This window comes from Crocodylus siamensis, chromosome 2, assembly GCF_052110815.1.
Source record: "Crocodylus siamensis isolate JL-2025a chromosome 2, ASM5211081v1, whole genome shotgun sequence".
In the NCBI taxonomy this organism is placed as follows: Eukaryota; Metazoa; Chordata; order Crocodylia; family Crocodylidae; genus Crocodylus; species Crocodylus siamensis.
Window position 1 is genome coordinate 11918636 of NC_143396.1, and position 18650 is coordinate 11937285.

General features: G+C 49.4%; 1 protein-coding gene across 10 annotated transcripts in view; it reads right to left on the reverse strand.

Annotated features, from left to right (window-relative positions):
- The window catches only part of DCTN1 (dynactin subunit 1), a 119164-nt gene that overhangs the window by 83784 nt on the left and 16730 nt on the right, over positions 1-18650 (reverse strand). For all 10 annotated transcript variants that reach the window (XM_090035187.1, XM_090035186.1, XM_090035188.1 and 7 more), the window contains exon 2: positions 2252-2500. In XM_090035187.1, the coding sequence (XP_089891313.1) occupies positions 2252-2479 (228 nt within the window). In that variant the 5' untranslated portion in view covers positions 2480-2500. The remainder of the gene's footprint in view (positions 1-2251; positions 2501-18650) is intronic.

Below are 18650 nucleotides of genomic sequence, written 5' to 3' on the forward strand. Positions count from 1 at the left end.
CAGCATCAGGAAAAATGTGGTGGAGAAAACAGGGGAGTAGAAGTTCAGCCCCCAGACTCCGGGAGCTCCAGCTCGTGCCAAGATCCAGAGAAGGGGGAAGGCCAACACTCAGACTGCACGATCTTAACCACCCAGCTGCCAGCTCTCCCAGTGCCATCTCCATGTCCTAGCTTTGTTCTAGGCGGTCTTCTCCTTTGCTGTCTCCCTTCCCAGTTCACACTGGAATGCCTCACTACAGAGGAGCTGTGCTTCACAGATGGTACCTTTTAGAAAGAGGGGGATGCTTGATCCCAGCCAAGCACTGTAGAAGAGCCTGGGAAAATTTAGTGCAGAGAGCAGGCAGCTTATAAGGCTCCAGGTATGACAGCCCCACTCCACTGGATCAACGGCCAACCTGGGTTTGCTCTTCAAGAACCAATCAATCACTCTGAGGTTTGTGCTGGCACCAGGGCAGTCTGCATCACAAATGAAAGCACTGGTTCACATCTGGGGGGGACACAAGTTCCTGTCCAGCCAAGTAGCGCAGTAATAGAGTCACTGTGTAGGCACACCTGCACCCCTCTCACATCCACGGGGATGGGGAGGCAGAGGCAAAATAGCTGCACTACAGTGGCTGAAGAGCAACTCATTTTAAAAAGTATGGGGGGGCACCTCAGCTGAAGGCAAGGAGAAAGCAAACAAATAAGGCACAACAAATAGGCCACAAGGAAGGAGAGAGACATAAGCACTGAGACGTAGTGACTGGCCTACCAGAAGCCTCTGCCATCCCTGGGCAGACTGTTAGCCGAACCGCAGCAAAAGCAGTCAGTTTCTCAGAGAAGGCCAGGCCTGGACATTAAGGGACTCTGTATTCCGGCCTAGGAAATGAACAGCTGTAGGTTGGGATTCCACATGGGAACCATTTCATCAACAGAGCTAGCAAGGCCAGTGGAAGATACAGAAACCCCCACACCAACACCAAGATGCACATACCAAGGCTGGCTGCCCACGCCAGCCCAGGCTGACCTGCATCCTGCCCTCATGCCTTTATTCAGCAGAGCAGCATAGCACAAGTCCATCCTGTTCTTGTCAGGCTGGGGTGTGGGTGTCTGAGCTCACATGCACTCCTCATACCAGCAAACATAAGGCCTTTGCACTACTGCATGATGCAGAAAGACAGGGACACTGCCCATTTCCTGACCAGATCCACGACCACCTGTTTTGCAGAACCATCCTCTTGGTCCTGTAGTTAATCTCCGAGTGTAACCTAGGAGCACAAGCTTCCTTCCCAATTAGCTGAGCAGGCCAAGGGACAAGGCTGAGAAACTAGGTGTCACATTCTGACAGCATCTGGACCCAGCACCCTTTGGTAGAATCCAGCTAATGGCTCTACTGCAACAGGAAACTGGTCTCCCACCTACTCCAGCTGGCACCGTCAAACCAGGAGCAACCAGGAAGGGGTAGGACAACCACAGTGAGTTCTCATTCACCATTTGGCCTCTTAGTCCCCAGAGGGCTACAGATTTAAAAGGAACTACTTCCTGCTCATGTAGCACTGGAGAATGCTCAGAGGCAAGGAGCCAGATGGATCCTGTCTCTAACCCAGCCGTTCTGCCTGGGACATGCCTCACCATGAAGCTAGGACGGCAATGTATGGCCTAGCAGTGGCTGTCCCATCTGGAGAATCCAGAACAGCGGCTGCGCAGAGAATGAATCTATTAACTCAGCTTTAGAGGCACTAACTACACATGTGAAGTGTAAACTGTTACTCAACTTAAAATCACCTTTCTTTGTTGTTGCCAAGTCCCACCCAGACTTCTTGTGCAGTTCTGGGGTCAGTAACACTAAAGTGATGGTGAGAAATGCAGCTCCACACTGGGGCTTTGCTGTAAGGCCATTCCCAGGTCCACACTGAACTCAATGCAGCTCCTGAGAAATGTGCCAGCTCTGCATGACACTGAATCCTGACCTAGTGGCCATACCCCAAGGTATGCCCGCAGCAGAGACCAACTCAAAGGGCAGACCTAACCTGGGCCTTGACTTAGGGGGGTGTAGCATTTCAGCACTACTCTCAACAGGCCTGGGGGACAGAAGACCTGGCATGGCTACACTCTTTAGGAACATCCTGCTGGCTTCTATGAGTGGAAGGAGAGCAACTTATTTGCCCACATATAACCTAGGTTCTTTGCTAACAAGGGCATCGTGTACAGCTATAAATGATGGTTTAGCAATCGAACATCCCACCAGACCACGTGGCTCACGGGCAGCATACCTGTGACTGGCGCACAAAGATGCCGTGATTCTCCTCGCAGGTGAAGTACTTCCTGCCCTGCACGCTGCCATCATTCTTACCCTTAGCTTCATCCAAGATGACTCCAACCCACTTTCCAGTAGCAAACAAAGTGGCCCCAACATAAGCCACTGTGCCACGGTACCCCTTTCCAATGACTTCGACTCTGGAGCCCACTTTCAGGGGCTTGCCACTTGCTTCCACACTCATCCTGGTTCCAGTGCTTGATGCCTAGAGAAACAGAAAGAGACAAAAGGGTCAGCAAGTCGACATACAAAGCCTGCTGAAAAATGGCAAAAGAAATGATTTAGGGGGCTGAGGTCCCATTCTCCATGCAACTGCATGGAACAACAGGGCTTGATGCAATTTTAGCATCTTCCATTTGAGGGCTTGCTGTCAAGCCAGGTGGGAAGTAGGAAGTTGCTCAGGCAAACAGGCCAGTTCCCAGAAGTGTTATTCTTACTGTTCATTATTTTCAGGAGCAAACCTCACACACACAGCCCACACCCACTACATCATATTTGGAAGGTCCGCTGAGGCTTTGGAAGAGACTGACAGGAAGCCACAGGCACTAGGGGTGTCACCCCAAACACCTGGCACTGTTCAGCTTCTATCATCTCTGCAAGTACAAGATGACTGTTTCAGAGGCTTTAATTGCAGCATTCCTGGGCAACAGCAAAAGGGACCCCTGCCATAAGGGCTGCTGAGTTCCTAAAGACCCCTCACCAATAGCAGTTTGCTTTCCTACACCTTTTCTAAGTGGAAAAAATGATCTCTCTAGGCCAAGAGTGAAAGCACCTATCTATCTTCACTGATTTATTGATGCACTCCAGAAGCAATCAGTGGGCCAGACCATCCAATTGCATTTCAACTGAACTCTACATCAGGATACAGAACAATCAGCAAATACAGGCCACATTAAACTCATGCTTTCGAGATAACACTCTCCTAAATGCACTGCAGCTTTTGAACTTGTCTTTTCAAGTGGTCTGTGTATTTAGGTACAATTAACCACAGTGAGAGATTCACTTCTGGTGTAGGGGAGGCGAAAAAGCACCTTTCTAGCAGATGCCTCCATTTGAAAAGAGGAAGGATAAAAAACACCATTCCTCCATTTTTCTTTAAAAGCAAGCAAGCATTCCCAAAATCACTTTAAATCTCTAACAATGTATACCAGGACCTAAAGCTACTAAAACCCATTACAATCATTTACCTAAAAATGCCACATCAAACAAGACTTCCTCAAGGTAATGCTTTTGTTTTTACTTAGCTAGAAGCAGGAGGGAGCTGTCATTAACTTTTGAGGCCAACTCCAGCTTGATAAAGGTCACAATGTCATGTAGAGCATTGCCTGTATTTTCAGTCTGTAAAATGGAGCACGCGCTGGTATTTACACTGTCTAAATGTCAGTGCTTCCAGTTTCTGTATGCAGATAAGATCATGCTTAAATTACTTTTAGCTCTCAGTTTAAATAACAGACACAGAGACTGTTTTCCATGCTTTAGAGTTGTTTGATGTAGCCATGTTGGTCTAAGGACATATGCAGACAAGATTATTTGGGTAAATGTGGCATTTTTTATTAGACCAACTAAATAGTTGGAAAAATTGTTCTCTGCAAGTTCTGAGATTTAAGCACCCTTCTTCAAGCAGATACTCCCTGTGCCTGAAGAATGGTATTTGTACCCAAAAGCTTGCAAAAAACATTTTTCCAACTATTTAGTTGGTCTAATAAAAGATATCACATTTATCCAACGAATCTGGTCTTAGAATATTTTCTCCATTCAAAACTGAAAATCACAGACTCATAGAAATAAAGGACTGGAAGGGACCTCAAAAGATCATCGAGTCCAACCCCCTGCTCCAGGTAGGAATACTGCTGAGATCAAATGATCCCAGCAAGGTGTCTACCCAGTCTCCTCTTGAAGATTTCCAAGGTTAGGAACTGCATCACCTCTGTGGGAAGTCTATTCCAGATCTTGGTCACCCATATTGTAAAGAAGTCCTTCCTTATATCCAACCTGAAACCATCCTCTGACAGTTTAGGGCCATCACTCCTTGTCCTCCCCTGGGGCACCCTAGCAAACAGTTTTTCTCCCAGCTCCCAATATTCACCCCTTATATACAGTCACCAAGTCCCCTCCCAGTCTCAGGCTGAACAGTCCCTGATCCCTTAATTTTTCCTCAGAAGGTTTGCCCTCCAGGCTCTTTATCACCCTTGTGGCCCTTCTCTGACCCTTGCAATATTCTCCACGTATTTTTTAAAATGTGGCACCCAGAACTGGGCACAGGACTGCAGCTGGGCTCTCACCAGTGCCGAGTAGAGAGGAAGTATCACTTCCTTAGCCCAGCTTGCAATTCATCGGTTAATTCATCCCTGTATGCTATTAGCTCTGTTGACTACAGCATTGCACTGGTAGCTCATGCTCATCCTGTGATCAACGATAACCTGAGGTCCGTTTCAGCCATCAAGCTGGCCAGGACATCTCCTCCTAACCTATATTCATGTCACTGGTTACTTCTCCCCAGATGAAGCACTCTGCATTTACCCTTATTGAACTGCATCTGGCTCTGCTCCGCCTACCTTTCCAACTCGTGCAGATCCACTTGGATCCGCATCCTATCCCCTAGCGTGACTGCTTTTCCCCATAACTTAGTATCTTCCACAGACTTGACGAGCATGCTTTCCACATCCTCACCTAAATTGTTGATAAAGATGCTGAACAGCATGGGGCCAAGAACTGAACCCTGAGGGAAACCACTGGCCACCTCCTGCCAAGATGCCACAGAAGCTGACTAGGGCCTGGGGGGAAAGGGGTAAAAGCAAGAAAGACTGCTTTCTCCTTCCAATCTGTGAATAAAAGCCAGGCAGGAAAAGGACAAGATCTACGCATTCCAAACAGGACACCTGGCCCTGCTTCTCAAGGCACATTGGTACCCAACGATGCAGATAAGCACCAAATGGGATTTTCAAAAACTTCCATGGGAATTCAGTACCTGACCTGCTCACATACCAAGCAGGTTTTCAGAAGTGCTTAATCTGCATCTTTAGCTCCCAGTTATCACAGTCCATCAATTTACCAATGACCCTTACTGCTTATTAAGTATAAGAAAGAATTCCATTTCACAGGCAGAATAAATGAAGACACTCTGATACCCATTGCCTTTAAAGGCAGTTAAAACACTAAATTATTTTTAAATGCTTTTATACATTGCAGCGTTCATCCAAATATACCTGATAAATCCCTAGCAAAATATCATTTAGCAAATAATCATTCATCAGTTTCTAATAAAACGGTACCAATTAAAAATCTGCATTAAAAGGTGCATTAAAGTGATGTAATTGCTTAAGCCAACAGTACCAGTACATCCCAGCACTGCTTTCTACTACCCACCCTTGACGTCAAGGTTACATTTGGCTTGTACAATCACTGCCCCATGCAGTTTTATAACAAGGGCCTGCTGGTAGAGTGAAGGCATCTTGCCACCGATCCAGAGACATGACTTTGCGCCTTGCTGTGGATTCATATTCTAATTCACTCCCAGTTAACCCAGCCCCAGACTGATACCTGGACATCTGGGCTGGGAATCCAGAGGCAGCTGGACAAAAACCAGTATGCCTACACCACGCTAGCCTAAGAACCTGCCAGGATTCAACAGATCTCTAACCATGGCCTTTGTTCTACCAATGAGTGAGAATGAACCCTTATAACACCAAGACAAAAGCAAGATTCAAGCCAACAATTTCAGTCAAGGTTTCCTGCTTGGGGATTTAAATGCCACTGCGATTTACATCCGTCTGCTTGTCTACTGGTTCAGTTCCTCTTCCAGTGGCCGTGGCCACCCCCATCTAGCTACAACCACCAGTTCTGCAAGATATCACTTACTGAAAGCAGAATTCCAGCTCTATTAAAACCCGCCGCCTGGTTGATAATGCTGCCGTCATGTTTACAAGCTTCCACGCAGCAACTAGGACAGAGCAGAGTCCTAGGCATCTAGTAGTGATTTGATCAGAGAATTCATAATGCAATGGCTTACACACTGCTTCAGCTAATCCTTAGCCCACATGAGTTATTCACAAAAGTACTCTTTATCAAATAAGAAATGGCCATAGTAAGCAATGGAACGAATTACAATGGGAAACGTCTCCGTCCCCAACAGTTCCATAACCTGCAAGGTGTTACAGACATATTTGATATTGCAGAAGCCATGTGACCTTCCCTCTAGCAGGGCAAAAGGCTTGTACCTGAAGCAGGCTTGCAGCTGACCCAAGGGCTCCTGGTCCACGCTACACAGCACTTAGCCTTTCAGCCTGCATTCACCAACAGACACTGCACATCCCAGTTTAGGTCTATGCCTGCACCTGCTAGAGGAGGCCTCCCTAGCCACAAAACTGCTCAGCACAACCCACCCCAGCTGGGACACTAACAAGGCATGTACTGTATTATAACATGGCCCTGTATCCCAACAGGATCACAAGAGCAGATTTCACAGCCCAAGCAAAGCCCCACTTCAGCCAGTCACGCTGCCTGAGGGCCTAGTTAGCAATGCCAGAGCCTCTGGCACCCTCAGCAGCCTTTTCTTAGCTGAAATCTGCAGCAGAAATGATGCAAAGCTACTGGTTCCTCCAAACTGGAAGCTGCAATTAAAACAACCATCCTTCTGGAAGGACAGCACAGCACACTGACAAGAAGTTCAGCTGAGGAGTTTGTGGTGAGCTCCTCTCCCCACAACCCATGCGAGGATCCACAAAAAACAACAAGAGCACAGACACAGAAATCATAGAATCATAGGAATTAAGGAGCCTGAAACCATCTTCTAACAGTTCATGGCCATTGCTCCTTGTCCTCCCCTGGGGCACCCTAGCAAACAGTTTTTCTCCCAGCTCCCAGTATTTACCCCTTACACACTCAGGGATAGCCACCAAGTCCCTCTCAGTCTTCTCTTCTCCAGGCTGAACAGTCCCAGATCCCTTAGTCTTTCCACAGAAGGTTTGTCCTCCAGGCCCTTCAGCATTCTTGTGGCCCTTCTCTAGACCCCTGCAAGATTCCCCATGTTTTGTTTGAAGTGCAGTGCCCAGAACTGGGCAGTCCTGCAGTTGGGCTCTCACCAGTGCCAAGTAGAGAGGAAGTATCACTTCCTTAGCCCTGCTTGCAATGCATCTGCTAAGGCACCCCAGTATGCTGAGCTCTGTTGACTACAGCATTGCACTGGCAGCTCACATTCATCCTGTGATCAACCATAACCGCGAGGTCTCTTTTGGCCATCGTGCTGGCCAGGACATCTCCTCTTAACCTATATTCATGTCGCTGGACATTAGCTATGCAGGTCAGCCGGTTCCACTAGATACAGTGGCAGGCTGGCAATCCTGCCAGAAGAGCAGAGATTAAAAGGTAAAAGTGAAATAAACAAATGTTATAAGTGCTGGAGCATGCATCCTGGCTCCACTTGTACCAGGGAAAAGGGGCAAAGCAAGGTTCTCGCTTCACTCCTTCACTGGGATGCTCAAAGGGGGATTCAAATTCATGGTCCCCTCGGATGCAACACCTTCCAACACAACACCCAAATCCTGATGTGGGTGAATGGTGTGGCAAGAAAAACCAAGAGCAAGAAGAGCTCAGCAGCTGAAACCCAGGGAAACAATCTGAAGGGAGGACAAACAGGACCAAAGTAAGGGCAAGGCAGATCATGGGAGCAGTGGGTTTGCTGTGTCAGAACAGGGCAAATGGTGAGCTTTGAAGGCTGGTGCCAGGAGAGAGGTGTCAAGAGGCTGCCTTCTCTGGATGTGGAGTTTCTTCTGCTACAAATTCTCCATGATGCTGGAGGCCCCAGAAAGTTCCTCTCAGAAATCAAAACCTTTTTCTACTTCACCATATCAATGATGTTGAGCTGGGTTTTACTGGGGTGATTCTGCAGCATCCCTGGGAGTTGCTATGAGCTCTCGCACCCTCGCTGTAGTGGGAACAGTGGGTCTTTGCTCTCTGAAGGAATGGGCACTGGAGCAAAGCAGGCATTAATGAAAACAAGAAAGCCCAGTTTGTTTGGCAATCTGATTAAGAGCCCAATCCCAGTCGTTTGTGGGATCACATTGCAGTAGCTGGCTAATTACCTGAACCTCTGCTGGGAAAAAGAACATAGTTTTTCCTTTCTTTAAGCCACATAAAATCCTTTCAAGGCCAAATGCAAGGAGGGGGGAGTAAAAAAGTAGGCCACGTGCTCTATGCAATGCATCTAGAAAACAGCAGCAACCTCCATGCCTCACTCGCAGAGGCTAGACCCCTCACCCACAGGTTTCCTGGAAACTGCACAGCATTTCACTTGGAACAGACTTAGACGTCCCTTTGTGCCACACTCCCTTCCAGCCCTTTCAGTAAAGAAGAGGGCAACTCATCCAGGGGAAAGAAAAGGCTTGCTCCCAAGTTGAATAATCACTCCTACGACTGCAGCTACCCAACCAGCTAATAGTGTGTCGAGACATTAATCACAGACCGTGCCAACTTTTATTGGTGTTCCCTTTTATTTTGGGAACACTTCCTTGAGACCCTATCTTTCCAAGTAGGTTGCTGGTATATGATGGTATATGTAGCACCTGCATGCTACGTGGTTTCTGCAGACCTACTAATTAAGATGAACTAGATGATTTAAGAGAGGAGAACTGGATGAGGTAATAGCTTTTCCCTGACACCTCTCCCTTCTCGGGCAAAGCATTTAGCTCACAAAAGCTTCAAACCTGTAACTGCTACAACAGTAAACTTTACTGGCTTTGCTGAACAAGCCTAGTTACTCTGTAACGAGGAAACACCCCCCCCCTTCCCTCCCACCTCCGACTTCAGACAAGTCCACCTATCTACTCATTCCACTACAGCTCCTGAAATGTGAATGCTGACATTGTGGGGCCTCCGAAAGTCAATTAATCCTCAACAGCATATAGCCCAGTGGGCCTGGCTAGTGCAGCCGAGGGCACAGGCTAGTCTTCCACCTCTTCAGTAAAGAGGGGCCAACGTTTGCATAATTCACAGGGAGGTTGCAAGGCTTAATTACAATATGCACAGAATTGTAACACTGCTAAGAAGTCTTCAAGACCAGGCTCCATGACAGCACACTTGATCAGTTAGAAGGCAAATTTGTTTCTAGCTCTGTCCCATCTCCTCTCTTTCAGTGCCACTTCCTTGCCTACCCGATGCCTCCCCAGCAGAAGCCTTACTGGAAGAAACAGGGAACTGACAAGGCTGACGGACCATGCTGTTCTCCCTGCAGAAGCGTTATATCCCACTCACCTGCCCTCAAACCATTCAAATACATCCCTGTTGCAAATCAGGGATGCAACTGCAGTGCACTCAGGCTATATCTAACTAGCTCGAGGACGAATATCAGCAAAGACACCATGGTGCAGGTGTCAGCATGGGCTGCAAAAGCTGAGACCCCGCATACTTACACAGGCAACCTGCCTCTGCCACAGGGAGATGGAAGTTGCCGTGGGCACTCCCAAGCATGCTGCAGCCACACCTCCAGCTATAAGGTGGGCACGCTCTTTCTCTGCCCACCTGTTTACACTCTAGAACAGCAGTTCTCAATTGGGGTGTTGCAAGAACCAGCCAGGAGGGCCACAGCGCCAGCACCGCTACCCCAGCAGGGTGAAACTCCCTGTGCATCTCCATTTTCAGTTGGCACATGGGAGCCGAACTGGGCAAAGCAGAGGCAAAAACAGCGTACCAGCCTGCATAACGTCACGTCTCCAGATGCTTTTATTTCTTAACATCGATTCACAGAGAAACATTTTGAATTAGGAAGGCGGCAGACTGGAGACTGGTTTAAAAATTGATGGCACTCCCAGAGAGCCATATGTCCCAGGAACTGCAAGTTGTTGCTTTAAAATAGGCTTTTTGAACATTAACTATTTTCAAATACAGCTGGGTAACAGCGAGAAATGGAAGTATTCAGGATGGGACCCTGGCCAAAACGGGTCTGCTGCTCTCCACGTTTCAAAGGACTCCTTTTTTTGAAGAGGCCTTGGCACAGTTTACCAATGCTGAAGAAGAAGAGTTGCACTCAAATGCAGATGCGCCCCTCCCCATGCTAATCCTGACGCTGAAACGGGGACTTCATCTACTATTATTGTCAGACTGTAGCTTCTGGACTCCTACGAGACAACTGCTACAGGGTGCAAAACCTACATAAATGGCAGTGGCTACATTTTTACAAAGCAGAATCTGCAAGCCCACCCACTGCATCCATACCCCAGAAGGAACTTGCCTACTTGCAAGCATCTGAGAAATGCATTTGCAGAGAGTCACTTAATATCTTTCTTGGTTTCCACCAACAGTGGAAGGGCACCGAGCAGTCTCGTAAAAAATAAAATTCTCTACAAGTCAGATTAGCACTTCTGAGGGGACTTACAGACTCCAGTCCTGTCGCTAAAATGAGGCAAGAAAGACACTGAGGAAAGTAAGGTTCAAGGCCAGTCTGATGCCTGCATCCCAGTCTGCTTTCTGCCACAGAAGACTGAGCCTCTACTAAAGCCCCTTGGAGGGTAAGAAAACAGATGCAAGAAACAGGAGACATATAGCTCAGGCTTTCAGAGGGCTTACAATCTGCCCAAATCTGGTGTGCCCAGTGACAGGCAAGGGACTGCCACCAAAAGCTGTTTAAACAACACGAAACAAAAAGCTGTAACTGTTGGTCAGTTCTCAGCACGCAAAGCTTGACCATCGAGTCTGCCTCCATCACAGCAGAAATGCACCTGCGCTGATCGGAAAACGCCACGGCTTTGAGTCCTGAAGCTGACAGAGCTATTACAGCTGCATGTCAAGCAGCTTGGGGGCAGGAAAAGACTTGTCAGTCATTGCTGGTAGGAAAGAGCTTCACTGGCCAACTGGGAGAACTTCTCTCCAACTGAAAGTGCCCCCACAGCCCGGCTCGTTCAATTCCATCTCATTTAATTACAGACAACACCAAACGTATCTAGAGAAAATCACAATTCTCCTGCAAAGCAAGGGAGGATTTCCCCATACAGCCAAAGACTCAGATTTTGAATGAGCCGTCTGTCCCCAGGGGTGGACTGGACCTGTGAACCCTTTTTTTAAAACCCAGAAAGACATTTTCCAGAAAGCACAGACAGATGCTCTTATTTTGCATTCTTCCGAGGTCCACAGATCAATGACAAAAGGATTTTCACAGGACTGTACCTCCTACACCAAGTCATAATGCACCCCTCCTTAGCATCTCCATCAGCCCCAGCACGAAGAGATGGAGAAGATATCTGCCAAAGACTGCCAATGGGTAAAGACTGAAAGATTATTCTGAAACATTTGGATCAATTTATGTATTGGCCCCAAAGCCATTTCTCAGCACAGATCTAATTGTTCTGTCCTGAAATTTGTAACACACCTAACTTGGATTCTGAACTGAAGAATATTTCCTGAATTCACTTTACATATGAATGCTACAATGGTTTTAAGGGACACTTCCCAACATTGCAAGGATAATTCTGGGTCTCATCTGAGAAGTCTTCCAATAGCAACCACTCTCCTTAACCAGGGACGGGGCATTGCTGAGACTAGGGGGTCAGTGGGCACAACCGTTGGAGGCCTCAAATGCCTCTACACGAATGCTCGAAGTATGGGGAAGAAGCAGGAGGAACTCGCCCTCCTCCTAGCTGTCACCAGCCCTGACATAGTAGGGATCACAGAAACGTGGTGGGACTCATCGCATGACTGGGCGGTGAGTGTCAAGGGCTATAGGCTATACAGGAGGGACAGGATAGGAAGGAAAGGTGGAGGAGTAGCACTCTACATCAAGGAGGAATATACTTCCTCATTAATTAGCAAGGGGGTAGAGGGGGGGCACTCTGAGGTGCTCTGGGTTAGAGTAAAAGGCAGTCCAGGGGAGAGAGACTTAACGGTGGGAGTCTACTATAGACCTCCCAACCAGGGAGAAGAGCTCGACCAGGAATTCTTAGGTCAGCTCACAGAGGCAGTGAGGGCTAAGAATGTGGTCATCATGGGGGACCTGAACTTCCCAGACATCTGCTGGGAGGAGCAGTCAGCCAAGTCTGATCGCTCACGTCGGTTCTTAGCCAGAGTGCAGGACCTCCATCTAACCCAGGAGGTGCACAGTCCCACCAGGGGAGACGCCTTGTTGGACCTGCTGCTGGCCACGGGTGATGACCTGGTGAGGGGGCTGCGGGTGATGGGCCACCTGGGAGACAGTGATCATCGCTTGCTGGAATTCACCATCCAGCGTAAGGTGGCAAAGGGCTGCAGCAAGGCAACAGCCCTAGACTTTAGGAGGGCTGACTTCAACAAGCCAAGGAGGATCGTTGGGGAAGCGCTGAGGACCCAGAGGGGAAGGGAATCAGATGTCGAAGGTGAGTGGTTGCTCCTTAAGGAGACGATCCTCCATGCCCAAAGGGAGGTAATCCCAACAAGGGTCAAAGGGAGCAGGAGGGCACATAAACCCCCATGGCTCACTAAGAGCATCTGGGAATGTCTCCTTGCTAAAAGGGAGGCATACACCCAATGGAGAGATGAGGTCATCACCAAGAAGGACTATGTTACAGTGGCCCGAGGATGTAGGGGGGCAGTCAGGAGGGCCAAGGCAGAGATGGAGATAGGACTAGCTTCCCGGATTAAGGACAATAAGAAGTCCTTCTTCAAATACATAGTGGGTAAAAAGAGGGTCCCGGGTAATGTGGGGCCCCTGCGGGACACGATGGGCAACTTAGTCGTCATGCCAGATGACAAAGCTAACATATTTAACGATTTCTTTGCCTCTGTCTTCCTAAGTAGGGACCAGTTCAGCCACCTCCCTGCTGGGCCCCCCTCGGGCCCCGGGAGAGACACGCCTGGGCCAGGGGTTAGCGAGGAGTTAGTTAGGGTACTTCTGGAGAGGCTGGACGTGTTCAAGTCCGCTGGTCCGGACGATCTTCACCCTAGGGTTCTACAGGAACTGGCCGAGGTCATTGCGGGACCCCTGGCGCGGCTCTATGAGCACTCGTGGTGCTCTGGTGAGGTGCCGGAGGACTGGAAGAGGGCCAATGTGGTCCCTATCTTCAAAAAGGGAAAAAAAGAGGACCCGGGAAATTACAGGCCAGTTAGTCTTACCTCAATCCCGGGTAAGCTCTTTGAAAAAATTATCCTGGCACGCATCCAGGAGGGCCTTGCGGGGGAATGCATGCTCAGGGGCAACCAACATGGGTTCATCAGTGGCAGGTCTTGTCAGACCAACCTGGTGGCCTTTTACGATCAGGTCACCAAATCATTAGACGCAGGGGTTGCTGTGGATGTAGTCTTTCTGGACTTCCGGAAGGCTTTCGACACTGTCTCTCACCCTGTCCTCATCAAAAAGCTGGGAGACTGTGGTGTCGATGCCCACACGGTCAAATGGGTCGCCAACTGGTTGGAGGGCCGCACCCAGAGGGTGGTAGTGGATGGGTTCTTCTCGACCTGGAAGGACGTGGGCAGTGGGGTCCCCCAGGGCTCGGTCCTCGGGCCCGCACTGTTCAACATCTTCATCAGTGACTTGGATGACGGGGTAGAAAGCACCCTGTTCAAGTTTGCTGATGACACTAAGATGTGGGGGGATGTGGGTGCACTAGAAGGGTGCAATAGGCTACAAGCTGACCTTGACAGGTTGCAACGGTGGGCGGATGCGAATAGGATGGGGTTTAACACTGATAAGTGCAAGGTGTTGAACATGGGGAAGAAGAACTGGCACCACACTTACAGGTTGGGGAACTCCCCTCTTGCCAGCACGGAGATGGAAAAGGATCTTGGAGTCGTCATTGACTCCACGATGAACATGGGCCGGCAGTGTGGGGAAGCAGTCAAGAAGGCCAACCGTACCCTGTCATGCATCCACAGATCCAGGGAGGTGATCCTCCCCCTCTATGCGGCACTGGTCAGGCCGCAGCTGGAGTACTGCGTCCAGTTCTGGGCGCCACACTTCAAGAGGGAAGTGGACGATATGGAAAGAGTTCAGAGGAGGACCACTCGTATGATCAGGGGTCAGCAGGGCAGGCCTTATGAGGAGAGGCTACGGGACCTGAACCTGTTTAGCCTCCACAAGAGAAGGTTAAGGGGGGACCTTGTGGCCTGCTACAAACTGGTCAGGGGGGATCAGCAGGTACTGGGGGAGTCCCTGTTCCCCCGTGCGCTGCCAGGAGTGACCAGGAATAACGGTCACAAACTGGCGGAGGGTAAGTTTAGATTAGATATTAGGAGGCGCTACTTCACCGTCAGGGCGGCTAGGGCCTGGAACCAGCTTCCAGGGGAAGTGGTGCAGGCTCCCAGCCTGGGGATTTTTAAAAGGAAGTTAGATGAGCACCTTGCCGGGGTCATCTGACCCCGGGGCTCTTTCCTGCCAAGGCAGGGGGTCGGACTAGATGATCTACCTAGGTCCCTTCCGACTCTAGCTACTATGAAACTATGAAACTAAGTTTGATCAGACCTACTTTTTCACATAGGAAATAGGACACTTGTGCTGAGGTTTGGTCAGGGTAGCACTTTCAGAGCAGAACAAGTTTTCGAGGCCATGCTTAATGGCTTGTGGAGTGGAATGGAAGTCAACCGTCAAGGATTCCTTCACCAAGGCATAGAAAATGAGGGTTGGAAGGGACCTCAGGAGAGCATCTAGACCACCCCCTGCTATATCATCCCAGCCAAGGCTTTGTCTAGCCAGGTCTCCTAGGAGAATGAGCTGTTTGACTCTCTAAGGTCTATGAAAGCATCATAAAAATCACAATGGCAGTTGAAAGAGACCTCAGGAGGTCACTTCTAGTCCAACCCCCTGCTCCGAGCAGGACCAGCACCAACTACATCCTCCCAGCCAAAGCTTTGTCTACCCAGGTCTTAAACACCACCAAGGACAGAGACTCCACCACCCCTCTGGGTAACCCGTTCCAGTGCTTCATCACCCTCCTCAGGAGAAAGTTTTTCCCAATATCCAACCTCAATTTCCCTTGCTGCAACCTGAGCCCATTCCTCCTTGCTCTGTTACTTGCCCCCCACAGAGAACAGTCCCGCTCCATCCTCTTTGCAACCCCCCTGCAGGGAGGTGAAGGCTGCTGTTCAGTCCTCCTTGGTCTTCTCTTCTCCAGACTAAATAAATCCAGTTCCCTCAGCCTCTCCTCACCAGTCATGTCTCCCAGCCCCCAAACCATTTTCACTGCCCTCCACTGGACTCTCTCCAATGTGTCCACATCCTTTCTGTAGTGCAGGGCCCACAGCTGGACACAGGGCTCTATGTGGCCTCCCTAGTGTTGAATAGAGGGGAAGAACCACTTTCCTTGATCTGCTGGTAACATTCCTATTTATGCAGCCCAGGATGCTGTTAGCCTTCTTGGCAACAAGAGCACCCTGTTTGAACTGTTCAAACGTCTATTTGAAGTGGTCCTTCCTTGCAGAAAGAACCCGCTGTCCATGGAGACAGCAGTGCTCCCACCCACAGCCAACTGTTGTGCCCCAACTAGCGGATGCCATGCTTGCCCACAGGGCCTAGTTTTAGAGGGAATGAGTGATCCCCTCCATGAACCCAAAGTGCCACCTGACTCAAGGATTGCTTTGCTTAGCTCTCTAGTTCATGGAGCCCTCCAGAAAGAGAGAATCTGGCTACACTCAGTTGAGGGACTAAAGGATGCACAGATTAGGGTCCCACTGGGTAACACATGGAACAAGAGGAGGAGCAGGAGATGCAAGACCCAGTTTCACTACTACCGGGTAGGTCTTACTAGCATTCTCAGTAAGAGCTGGATTTGTTGTTTGCAGCTCTCCGCATTTTTCTTTGTGGCCATCTTCAGCTCCTGCTAATTCTCTTCTGAGACCAGACCTATCTGATCAAGCCAGGCTAGAGGGACTTCTGTGTTTATCCTGAAAGCAGATCCCACGAACTACAGCTCCATGTGCTTTGGGTCTCTGTGCAGAGCCCCAAGCAGAAAAGCTGTCCAAAAGGAGACAGAAGGGAACATCCCTCTTCTGTAAGGCCAGTATCAGTCCTGGAAGATACTTGGGAGGACTCGTCAGATCAAATGCAATGACCAGAAGGCAGGAGAAGCAAGCTGTCACCTGCAAGCAATATGGCAGAACTCTGTGGGATGACAAAAATGGAAGCATGGAGATAGGTCTCCATCAGGACCCTAGTCAGATGCTTCAGACAAAGCCCTGCTCTGTGCTGTCCTGACCAGAAGTTGGTGGAATAAGCTGTACTGCGCCAATCCATCAAACACCATCTTCTGTGCTGGCATTTCTAGGGGTTCCTTTGGATTGGGAACAGGCTAAAGCCGGTTCTGATTCTTGCTCAGTGCTACAGGGTCCCTTCCCAAGGTCATGCCTGCTGACTAACACTGACCAACGCTGCTGGTGGTTTCTTACTCCCCAAAAGGAAAGCACCTAGTACCAACCTGGGGTCTAACTTCAAAGGAAACCAGCTCAGTCAGGGCAGCATCTCCCATAACTGATGGCAACTATTGACCTTGCCTCTAAGCCCTATTCTGTGCTCCCCACTAGGCCACTGAGAGAGCTGGGAAGCAATCCGCTTGAGCATCTGATCTCAAGGACTAAAAGCCCCCACTTTAGGGCATCCAAAGAAGGGCACTGAGGCAATGTCTTCCTGGGTTCAGCTGCCTGAGTTGAGCCTGGAGAGCAAGGCAGCCCCTCCTCCCTGTCCAGCCTGGAAATGCTGGATCTCTGACAGCTGGGGTTCCTTAGGAGGACACACCAGGTCAAATTAGGCATGCTGTGCACTGAGGAACCTTTGGCCTTTTAAGATAGACAGGTGAGGGGGGCCTTGACAGAAGTGAGGCCCTTCCTTCCACAGGGTGGCTGCTGCCTCTCCCCATATTGCCCAGCTGGCTGCTTAGGGAAGGCGGTGGAGAGGCGTGGCGAGGCCTGGGCACCTGCCGACCCCCTGTGCACAAAACTCCCGGCTCTGCAATTGCACTGAGGAGCTGATCCCCTGGCTAAGTTCTGGAGTAGCCACTCCCCGCCTTCTTGCGTGGACAAATTCCCTTTTGTGCGCGTGCACATACCAAGGCCTCACCACGGACAGCTCGACCACAACTGCTGCTAAGGGGCAGGGGCTGGCCAAGGGTGGGGATTAGGCTGTTAAAGGGTTATGCTGTGGAAAGCTCTGCTACTCCGAGAAGCCAGCATCCCTTCTGACCATGTTTCGGAGCCCTCAAGTTACCCAACAGCCTTCTCATGATTTACAGCAGGCCAGCAAAGCTCTTCCACCCTAGGAGCTGCCCCTCAGTTGTGCACTGACATGCACGCAACCTCAGAAGAAAAAACAATGGCTGAAGAGGCCTGGAGAGCATACTTTGGTCAGGGACAAGACATACAAGCAAGGCAGCCGGGCAATAACTTTCACTGCCTACCTGCTCTCTACATAGAAGATTTCACTCTTCAGAAATGCCTACCTGGTGCATTTCACAGGCTGGATTTATACACCTTTTAAACCTGGAGGGAAGAGTTGTGGGAGTACATGAGGCATGCAGAGTTAAAACCACTGGAAATGTGTTTGTTTTCAAGTAACTTCTGACTTAAGTGTCCGTGTAAGTCGCTCTGTTTCATCCAGCCCTGATGATTTCAGTGCTGTCGGCAGAGCCCACCACCTCTCCGAATATTTACTGTGTTCTTCTGAAGCCACAATCACATCATTAGGCAAGCACATGACAACAGCTTCCTACCTGCAGATCTGACTAATTGCACCTTGAACCTGTCACTCACAGCCAAGATCAAAAGTTGGAGGTAAGCCTTGAACACAGCTACGCATCCCTGAGAGTCACCCATGACGAGATTCATGACTGCATGCTAAAACCCTGTTAGCCTCAGATGTAAGATGTGACCAAACACAAGTGGAGGAAGAAAAGCCCTGGAAATAATGCTAGTCCTTGTTTGCATGAAGCCTCATTATTACTGAATATGGGATATGTGAGACTGCTATGCCATCCTCATTCAAAGGAGGAGATTACTCAAGGATTAATAACAGACTCATCATTTGGTGACACAATGGGGGTGGCTGCTGTCTCATCTGACAGGATCTTCAGCAGTGTGGATCTGTTGCTGTTAGACTTGTAGATGAAGCAGCAAGGTGCTGTTGGGCTGAAGCCCCTCTGTGCGCACACCACTACTGCACCGACGCGGTTTTGCTAGAACACACAAAAGCAAACAGTGAAATGTGCTCTGAGGGATTTGGGGGAGGTGAAGACGGGAGGACAGGCAGCAAAAACGCTCACCAAACCTGGCAAGCTGAACAAATGCTAAAGCTGTGACTGCTAAACCCAAATTAAAAGGGGGAAAAAGTTGAAATCTAATAGGAAATGCTGGCTAATACAGCACTTCATGCAAACGGCTTGACCGCCTCCAATTTGCCAATAACATTTTATACA